This window comes from Salvelinus namaycush, chromosome 39 (assembly GCF_016432855.1).
Source record: "Salvelinus namaycush isolate Seneca chromosome 39, SaNama_1.0, whole genome shotgun sequence".
Classification (NCBI taxonomy): domain Eukaryota; kingdom Metazoa; phylum Chordata; class Actinopteri; order Salmoniformes; family Salmonidae; genus Salvelinus; species Salvelinus namaycush.
The window spans coordinates 16,291,468-16,302,189 of record NC_052345.1 but is presented as its reverse complement, the minus strand read 5'-3'; the positions used below and the strand labels follow the sequence as shown (position 1 = coordinate 16,302,189).

Here is a 10,722-nt window from a genome sequence, read left to right as displayed (position 1 = left end):
TGAAGAATCCTTTTTAATGGATCCTCTAATAACCTTTTGAAGAACCGTTTGGGGTACATTTTTGAACTACCCGCCCCATTCCCGTTATTCTTATTAATAATAAAACGCTTAACAATGACAACAATAACACCATTTTTTTGTTCTCAGTGTTTATTATGATTTCAGTGGCAAAGCAGAATAAAAAAAATCGAAATATGAGGTAAACTCCCAGAAGAACCCCAAGTCCAATGGGTATATCCTCTGGCCTGTTGATGTTCATGTGTTGATGTCCTCCGTATCCATAGCCAGAATGATTTTACAGTGCATGGTGCTCAAACAGGTTTCCTGTTATATTCATCAGAGGTGTAGGGAGGGTGAAAAAGAGTAATTATACAGATGATTAACAAAACATGCACACGACAGTATTCATACCTGTTTTAGTGGTGAATGTGAGTGAAAAAAAGGGTTTTGTTAATGGCTTCCATACATATACCTTGTCCATAATGTAGAGGGCTATGGTATATTTGTTGACGAGGTAAGGAAAGAAGATGGTAAATGGGATCTGCATAACATTCCAATACCAATTGACATACCTTTGTTGATTCATATCCATTGAATTGTGTCCATTTTCTGTTTTAGAAAGATTTGTACAAATATGAAAAGATAGATGTTATCATCAAAAAACAATATCAATTTAGAGCATGCAACACTCTAAAAATGAGGGGTTCAACAAGGGTTCTTCTAAGATCCTCAAAGTTATTCGAAGAACCTTAGGGTTCTTGGCACTGAAAATGTCTCTCAAAGGTTCTTCCAAGAACCCCATATGAGGCGGGGGTCCTGCAGCACCCTCAGCCCCCCTACTGCCCGTGGCTATGCGCATGTCCTGGATTGTGTGGGACAGCCCTGCATTTTGGCCCTTTGTATCCACGTCGTGCAGCCAAACAATCATGTCCAGAATTTTATCAACAAATTCAAACACCAGTCATTTCCAAAAAAGGATGATTTGTCCCGTGTTTCAGTCAGTCATTCCAGCCTGTCTTTTTGCAGCATAGAGGAATAGGCGAAGCGATTTCCCTCTCGCTTGCCTTCCCGCCTTTGGGACAGTGACACCCATTGTTAGGGCGGAAACATGAGCATCTCGTCATTATATACAGATCTCTATTTGCAATAACGTTGACAAGACATACATCATAAGGATGTGGTACGGGTGATGTTAAACACTTATCTGATCGTTTTTGAGATCTGATATTCTGCACAGCGCAAATTGTCAAATAATTTCAGTCTAAATTACAGCTAAATTTGGAGAGGGCAGTTAACTACTTACAAACAGCGTGCTTCTGACAAAGAGCTACAAAAGGAAGTAAATAGCCATATTAGACTGAAAATTTAGGTGACTTCGTCAACCTTGTGAGGCTCTCCATGCTCATTAGTTGCGCATTCAACATATTACTGCTACTTTACTCAATCCGGTTTTCAAAGTATCCCTTTCCCAACTGTTTTACATTCCCTGAGACCAACCATAAGTATTTCTTTGACCAAGTATTCCCATATTTTCATAAAACAGCAACACATTTAGTGTCCCGTTTCTACATGACCAACGTTTGCAATAGGCAAAGGAGTACTTCGAGGATTACATTTAAATTCAGAAAGGATTTTTGCGTAAAAAAATGACACTTCTCTGTTTTCTCAATGAGATTCAAATCAGCATTGAAAAAAGGCTCAAGTTTAAGTTTGTTCCACCTGAGCGAGTCTGACCACAATGATGACACACCAAATGTGTTTGATGGATCGTGGTAAAAGAGCAGGAATAGGCTTTTGTAAACTACAGTCCAAACTATGTCTTCCAATTGCGCGACTGCTGTCGGCATCCAAAGATTATCCAACTTGAATAAACGCTTGGAGGTAAGGATGACAGCAGTGGTGTAATCTACGGCGATACGGATATCACTTATTTTGTATATCTACATAGTGCATTGACGTGAATCGCACTGCTGCTCTGTCATTAAGCTATTTGCGCCTTACGGATTGTGCTTGTTGTGGATGGCTGTTTATATATCTAAATGTGTATTTGAACCAAATAATGGGTTGAAATCAGGAGGCTTAAACTGCCTGTCAATCATTGTTTTTGAAACCAGTGGACTGCCAGTGAAAAATGCCCTATTGCAACAGTTGCATAGTGCGGATCCAAGCCCATGGAATAAACGTTTATTGCTCAGTCTAATTCATGCTGATAAAAAAAATCCATAGGCCAAATGGACACATGCAAAAACTTGCACATTTTTGATATACTTAAAGGGGCAATCTGTAGTTGCTACATCCATTTTGGGAGTTATAAATTATATATATAGTACCAATCAAAAGTTTGGATACACCTACTCATTCAAAGGTTTTTCTTTATTTTTTACTTAACCTTTATTTAACTAGGCAAGTCAGTTAAGAACACATTCTTATTTACAATGACGGCCTACACAGGCCAAACCTGGACCAATTATGCGCTGCCCTATGGGACTCTCAATCACGGCCGGGTGTGATACAGCCTGGATTCGAACCAGGGTGTCTGTAGTGACACCTCTAGCACTAAAATGCATTGCCTTAGACCACTGCGCCACTCTACATTGTAGAATAATAGTGAAGACATCAAAGCTATTAAATAACACATAAGGAATAATGTAGTAACCAAAAAAGTGTTAAACAAATCAAAATATATTTTAGATTCTTAAAAGTAGCCACTCTTTGCCTTGATGACAGCTTTGTACACTCTTGGCAAAGCATGCCATTCCATGAGCGTAGCATTTGTTTTTCAACTCGAATCAATGAGCAACAATCAGTCCCCCATGACAACAAAATCATAAACAACAGAGAAGGGCTGGCTAATAAGTCCTTCGTTTTGGGGTCATGCTCAGGTAAAACAATTTGTCTAATCTATACTTCCATATTTCCAAATCCTATTCTAGAAGATCAAGGGATATAACATTTATTGGAATGACTGGAATTCTGATAGACTTTGGATTTGAACGTACATATATAATTTAATCGTATTATTATGTAGTAGAAAGCGATGGGTTAGAAGAAGCCTACATAACCAACCCATAAAATGTAACATCCATATATAAGGCCAGCTATGTAAACTTTAACATAGATTTATCCTGCAACAGATGTCATTCAATTGGTAACATACATTTTTGTCTTTTTCTAATGCCTCTTAAGGGGAATGTAATCTAAAAGTAACGGAATGTAATCAGATTACGTCACTGAGTTTGGGTAATCCAAAAGTTACGTTACTGATTACAATTTTGGACAGGTAACTTGTAACTGATTACATTTAGAAAGTAACCTACCCAACCCTGAATGTAGGCTACACTGTCCCGCAGAATCATCACTGTGTCCCGCATTTGGGTATTTTAAATGTGGTTACACATTTTTTAAGTTAATTTGTTTGTTAATAGGGGTCTCTGGATAGGCTATTCAATCTAAAACAATTACTAAGTGCTGGGCTTATCCAGTTGTTGGGGGGGGGGGCAGAAATTGTTTTGGAGCCCTTGCTACAAACAGATATATTGGTCCGCTAATACAGGTCTAGTATTTTTCAAATATTTTCAGGGGTTGCTGCACCCCACTTCCCGCAGCTATGCCCTCATGTGCAACCAATCATTACCCCTATGTTTTATGAGTCTTCCCTCTGTGTTTTGTACCCTCTGTGTAGTCAAGGTATGAGGGGTAGCCTACTATCCCAGATTGACAAACACTGATGTAGACAGGTGGTGCTGGTAGTCTATACAATTGCTGTCCCAAGAGTGCAATTCTGACATGAGCAGCACTAGAGATCTAGCATATGCATCATCAACATTTTTACTGTTGAGTAGCAGGTCCTACTAAATCTTACCTTAGAAATGCATCTTGGTTTAGCTTATCACCACAAGTCATCAAAATCTTGGTATACCTATAGGCCTATGAAATGATGGTCTTGACTCAATCCGTATCACTGGAGATCAGCGCTACTTTTTACATTTAAAGTCAAAGTTCCCGCATTCCCGGTTAGCGTGCATGTCGGCTCCGTCGGAAATTACCTTTACAATTTCAATTGTTCTTTACTGTGAATCTTCCGTGATGCGATTGGATCGAGCCCTAGATGTTCAATGTCTGAGGACAGTATCTCCAGGTAGTGCTGCAGACGTGTGCTATGTTTGGTGATGTAGTGATTCTGGGGGAACAGACAACAAAGTAGGATATGTCCACACTCCTGGGCCATAAAGGTCCAGACATTACCCTTAGACATACAGGTCTAGGATCAGCTTACTCCTCCCTGACCATAGATCTGTTTGTAGTTGCCTATATATATATATCTACACACATGCACAAAAACATACATACACACACAAGATTAAATCAATATCATAAATGAAGAGAATTAATACAACATTTATCAAAAATAATATTGGATATTTGCAAGGACACATTTTCTGGAAGTATTCATTTTTATGTATCAACAGCATCTGTCAGACTATTCTGGAAACACTCCAAAACAAACTAGCAGGAATTCCGGTTTATAAATACATGAAAACATCAAGAGACTAAACAGCAGACCTGTGAGTTGAACTACTCTGTACTGTTCGATCAAATCAAACTTTATTGTTCATAGAACGTTTTACAAAGGTAAATTCATGCTATCTATTTATCTGAAACCCAGAGAATGAATGATCCAGAGTTGCTTTGCTTTTCCAAAGTGTTGTCCATCTTCAGACAAGATGTCTTTGTCCTAATTCGTTTCCTCTTTGTGTTTTCATTCGGTTTTCTTCATTTGTTTCTTTCTTTCTGGACATTTGTTCCTGTGTGAGTCAGTATGTGCAAGTTCAGGTTCCCTTTCCGATTGAAGCTTTTCCCACAGTCACCACAGCTAAATGGTTTCTCTCCGGTGTGAGTCAGTACATGCCTCCTTAGGTCCCCCTTCTGAATGAAGCTTTTCCCACAGTCACCACAGGTAAATGGTTTCTCTCCTGTGTGAATCCTCATGTGCCTGGAAAGATGTCCTTTGAGTTTGAAGGTCTTTCCACAAAAGGGGCAGGTGCAGGGTCTCTCCACGTGACAGAGTCTGACATGGGCCTTCAATTTACAGTTGGAGTTGTAGCGTTTTTGGCAGAGGCGGCATTCGCTGGGTCTCTTCTTAGCGAGAGTCACATGCCCCTGCAGGTCAGCTTTCAGAGCAAACGTTTCACCACAGTCACAGCAGCGGAGAGTTTTTCTAGATGTGGTGCTGGGTTTGAAACAGTGTTCCCCCATTGATAGGTTGGGATTCAATGGTGGGCTGGGATGGAATGGTGACAGCAGCCTAAGTCCTACTGGGTCACTGCTTACAGCTGAGCTGTGGCTGTAGACATTGTTTTGATTATCTGGAGGGTCACAGGGAATGTCAAGACTCTTCAGGTGGGTAACAGTGACAAAATGTGGGAGATCCACTGGTTTAGAGTTACTGTCTCTGTTCTCCACCGTCTGGGTTTGGGGAAGAGTCAAGGACTGAAGTGGGTTTTCCTGATCACATTTACTTTTCACACAAAGAGGGAATTTTAAAGCTATGATATCAGCCTCCTGCCCTTGAAGCTGCTCTTCCTCCTGACAGGTCCAGAGTTCCTCCTGTTCCTGTTTAATCTGTGTGGGTTCTAGGTCCTCCTGCTGCAGACTGGTTCTCCACTCCTGCTCACAATGCTGCTGCTCAGGTGGACCCTCGTCTTCAGAGACAGATAAGCGAAGGGACTCTGGAAGGAAGGCGAAGAGGAGCAGAGGTTATCGATACCATATAATTAAAAACACTTCATCTCTATAAGATATACAGTACCAGTCAAAAGTTTGGACACACCTAGTCATTCAAGGGTTTTTCTTTATTTTGACTTTTTTCTACATTGTAGAATAATAGTGAAGACATCAAAACTATAAAATAACACATATGGAATTATGTAGTATCCAAAAAAAAAGTGTTAAATAAATCAAAATATATTTTATATTTGAGATTCTTCAAATAGCCGCTGTTTGCCTTGAACACTTTGCACACTCTTGGCATTCTCACAACCAGCTTCATGAGGTAGTCACTTGGAATGCATTTCAATTAACAGGTGTGCCTGTTACATTTGTGGAATTTATTTCCTTCTTAATGCGTTTCAGCCAATCAGTTGTGTTGTGACAAGGTAAGGGTGGTATACAGAAGATAACCCTATTTGGTAAAAGACCAAGTCCAAATTATGGCAAGAACAGGTCAAATAAGCAAAGAGAAATGACAGTCCATCATTAATTTAAGACATGAAGATCAGTCAATCTGGAAAATTTCAAGAACTTTTAAAGTTTCTTCAAGGGCAGTCGCAAAAACCCACAAGCGCTATGATGAAACTGGCTCTAATGAGGACTGCCACAGGAAAGGAAGACCCAGAGTTACCTCTGCTGCAGAGGATAAGTTCATTAGAGCTAATTGCACCTCAGATTGCAGCCCAAATGCTTCAGAGTTCAAGTACCAGACACAACATCAATTGTTCAGAGGAGACTGTGAATCAGGCCTTCATGGTCGAATTGCTGCAAAGAAACCACTACTAAAGGACACCAATAATAAGAAGAAGACTTGCTTGGGCCAAGAAACACGAGTAATGGACTTTAGACCATTGGAAACTGTCCTTTGGTCTGATGAGTCCAAATTTTGTATTTTTGGTTCCAACCGCCATGTCTTTGTGAGACGCATAGTAGGTGAACCGATTATCTCGGCATGTCTCGTTTCCACCGTGATGCATGGGTAGGGGGTGTGATGGTGCTTTGCTGGTGACATTGTCAGTGATTTATTTAGAATTCAATGCACATTTAACCCATATGGCTACCACAACATTCTGCAGTGATACACCATCCCATCTGGTTTGCGCTTAGTGGGACTATCATTTGTTTGTCAACAGGACAACGACACAAAACACACCCCCAGGCTGTGTAAGGGCTATTTGACCAAGAAGGAAAGTGGTTGGAGTGCTGCATTAGATGACCTGGCCTCCACAATCATGCAATCTCAACCCAATTGAGATGGTTTGGGATGAGTTGGACCGCAGAGTGAAGGAAAAGCAGCCAACAAGTGCTCAGCATATGTGGGAACTCCTTCAAGACTGTTGGAAAAGCATTCCTCGTGAAGCTGGTTGAGAGAATGCCAAGAGTGTGCAACGCTGTCATCAAGGCTAAGAGTGGCTACTTTGAAGAATCTAAAAAATATTTAGATTTGTTTAACACTTTTTTTGGTTACTAAATTATTCCATATGTGTTATTTCTTAGTTTTGATGTCTTCACTATTGTTCTACAATGTAGAAAATAGTACAAATAATGAAAAACCCATGAATGAGTAGGTGTGTCCAAACTTTTGACTGGTACTGTATATAACCAACTTTTAGACATGCCGGTGTACGCATACCGAGCTATATGCTATAATAAGCTTTTCGTGACAAACTTTTTCATCATGCACGATAAACGTTACATTGAACTATTTAAAAAGTATTAAATGGTGATCCCTGTTAGCCTAAACCATTTAGCTGTTCATAAAACATTATTGTAGCTAGATATTTATAGATCTACCTACGAACCTTTTCTACATAGTTTTATGTCCGGTGTTATCCGCAGTAGTCTCCGTAGCCGATCATTCTCTTCCTGGTACTCGACTACCGTTTTCTCAACTGCCCCAAAAATCTCCACAGCAGCCGCCGTTAAACGTTCATTTAAGAACACGCGCAACATCTGTAATGTAGACATTTTCAGGTGAGTATTCAACTAGTATGGCAAATACACTGATAACTAACCCCTTTAATATGTGGTATGGTTTTGTACACAAACAAAACAAACCCTCTCCCAGTTTTACTTCCGTATTGTCTTCTTCTGTTTCTATCAGTCGGCGGTGAGCCCATAAACAGATCACAGCATCCCCATGTGGATGGATGTTTACTAGAAGGTGCACAGACAGAGTTTCCAAACAGTCTGTGGTTCAGACCAGTAATAATGGAAAAAGATTAAATTACAAATGGGGAAACAGTTATAATAACTAATATCTATGATCATTTCTTGCATGAACTGAACTGAAAAACAACACATTGTAACACAGTTACAGTCTGGCAACTGTATCGGCTTGGGAGGGACTGATGTGATAGCGTGTGCAATGAACCAGAGAATGCAGTTATCATGAGCAATTATAAAGAATGTTATTGAAAATCACTGTAATGCACTTAAAACAGAGTTTGCACTTATTCAAAGTGCACTTATCAGGAGTGAAGTGCATATCACTACTTTCAAATACATTTTAACAAAATCATGAATGAGCAGCATTACAGTTTTTCCCAAGTGTTAACACACAAAAATTGGAACTAGAAACGCAATCACAGAAACCTGAAACTCATGTACCAAATCCCTAAACCAAGTCTGAAAAATTGCAAGCACAATTCGTTCTTTACACTCAGTTTTCAATTCTCTATCACACTTTTTGCAAAACACTACACACAGTTCTCTACATTAGGCACAACATTCCAAATGAAAATCTATTTTGTTCCCTTTGGAAAGCAACGCCAATCACAATGCCAAGCTCTATACACCAATTGGCAACACCCACTCCTCACAGGTGTAAACACTAGTTGCTGAATTGTTCGCTTAGAAATCAGAGCTTTAGCGCTATAAAAGGCCACAGATGAGCTCTCCTGTTTTGGAGGAAAATGGAAGTCAATGGTGAAACAAGAGCTAGAGGTGAAGGAGTGAGAGGAAGAGGAGGACAGTTGTCTCAGATGAGATCAGCGCCACATTGGTTGACCATGTGCTCAACCATGGATTGAGAATGAGGGAGGCTGGGCAGAGAGTTCAGCCCAACCTGAGCCGCTACACGGTTGTATCTATCATCCGTACATTCAGAAATGAGAACCGGTAAGTTACCTACCATCTACACTATGCTCTTTATGTATGTATACTGCAGACCGACATATCAGTAGGCCTATGTTACTCAGTGGTTGTTGGCCAATGTTACAGTAATGTAATTTCATATGGAAAGAAAATAGATAATTTTAGCTTACTGTAACCAACCATATCATATTTGGGGATCTTCTGCAGAACTGAGAGATGACCAGGCCATGGTGGAAGACACCAAAACAGGAGACTACTATTGTGAACATGGTGGTGGCAAACAATACCATTAGACTACGAGAAATCCAGAACCACATAATTGCAGACAACACAATATTCAATAACATTCACCAGGTGGGCTTGTCTAAATTGTACCGTGTATTACAGCGCAACCGAATCCGGATGAAACGGGTTAAAGAACAGCTCTATGAATATGTGCAAGTAAGTACTATACTGTGAATTTACTATCATATCAGCACTGTATAGACACATTACAGTACTGTAATCCAGTGTATTGTGCCTCACCATATTGACTGCTCTAGGTCTACTAGGTCTATGTCACATATTGTCTTGTCTGTTTCAGAGTCTTGGAGCTGGATGCCGCTGCAATTCAGCACATTTATATTTACAATGATGACGCTGGCTTCAACCTGGGGACGGAACATTCTTGGCCACCGTGCCATTGTGAATGTCCCTGGACAGCGTGGAGGCAATATCACCATGTGTGCAGCCGTTAGCCAGCAAGGCGTCCTCCTTCACCATGCCAACCTTGGTCCCTACAACACCGCCTTTCTCATCACATTCCTGGACACACTACATGGCATCCTCATTCCAGCCGACCAGAGGGGTGGACCAGAGCAGCCCAGGTATGCTGTCATCTGGGACAACGTGAGTTTCCACCGGGCTCCTCTGGTCCGCAACCGGTTCATCGACCACCCACAATTTATTGTTCTATACCTCCCATCATATTCCCCATTCCTAAACTCAATTGGAGAGATTTTTCCCGGCATGGCGATGGAAGGTGTATGACCGCCATCCCCTCGCACGCATGCCTCTTCTCCTGGCAACGGAGGACGCATGGTGGTGAAGTTGAGGTGGGGGCTTTCGGCGGCTGGATCCGTCACTCCAGAAGATTCTTTCCCCGCTGTTTAGCCAGGGAGAACTTCGATGGTGATGTAGATGAGGTGCTGTGGCCAGACCAAAAATAGGATGCAGTCTTTGTTCTTACATTTACATGTGTTTTTGTCTTTTTTGTGTTTAGAGTTTTGAAAGAATGAGCCACTTTCATTTAAAAAAAAATTGTACAGAAAACCCTTTATGTTACTGAATGTTTTTCCTGTTTTTCTCCTGTTGGGTATGGAAAGTGTTACATACAAAACACAAATACTGCATTTTGGAAATAAATGAATGTTTTTGTTACTGTATTGCATTTGTGTGTGTTTATTTATGTATACATTACTGTAACAATCTTTTACAACGGCTACAGTGTAACACAAAGGCATAAACCTACTGATGGATATTCATAGTAGTGTTGAGCACATCAGTGTGTTGTTGGTAGACAGATCTACTCCTGTATGCCATTTTGATGCTAAAAAAAGAGAACAGTTTTGAATGCAGTGTTTGATTTTGCTCGAGATTTGTAGAGTTTGGGGTTTGTGCTTTGTGTTTAGAGTTTTTGGGGAAATGGGCCAAAGATTCAGCAAATGTGTGGAAAACTGTAAAACGAAATTGAAATCTCGGACAAATGGAAGGAGATCTTTTCTGGAAAGTATATATTTTTTTATGTATCAATAACAGTCTGACCATCACCCTGAGAGACATTCCAATACAAACAAGTGGAAGAGGAGAAGTCCAGTG

At 40.4% G+C, this 10,722-nt stretch overlaps 1 protein-coding gene across 1 annotated transcript; it reads right to left on the bottom strand.

Moving 5' to 3' along the window:
- Window positions 1-4,430: 4,430 nt before the first annotated feature.
- Window positions 4,431-7,842, bottom strand: LOC120032857 (zinc finger protein 554-like). Its single transcript, XM_038979068.1, has 2 exons — window positions 7,572-7,842; window positions 4,431-5,729 (listed from the first exon to the last, which is right to left on the bottom strand). The coding sequence occupies exons 1-2, from the start codon at window positions 7,735-7,737 to the stop codon at window positions 4,774-4,776; spliced, it is 1,122 nt and encodes a 373-aa protein (XP_038834996.1). The 5' UTR covers window positions 7,738-7,842; the 3' UTR covers window positions 4,431-4,773.
- Between the last annotated feature and the right edge of the window lie 2,880 nt (window positions 7,843-10,722).

Bases quoted from the DNA above. Each gene is read 5' to 3' on its own strand.
- LOC120032857 (XM_038979068.1), bottom strand. From the start codon at position 7,737: ATGTCTACATTACAGATGTTGCGCGTGTTCTTAAATGAACGTTTAACG. The intron at 5,730-7,571 runs GTTCGTAGGTAG...CCTTCCTTCCAG, and splicing joins CATAAAACTATGTAGAAAAG to AGTCCCTTCGCTTATCTGTC.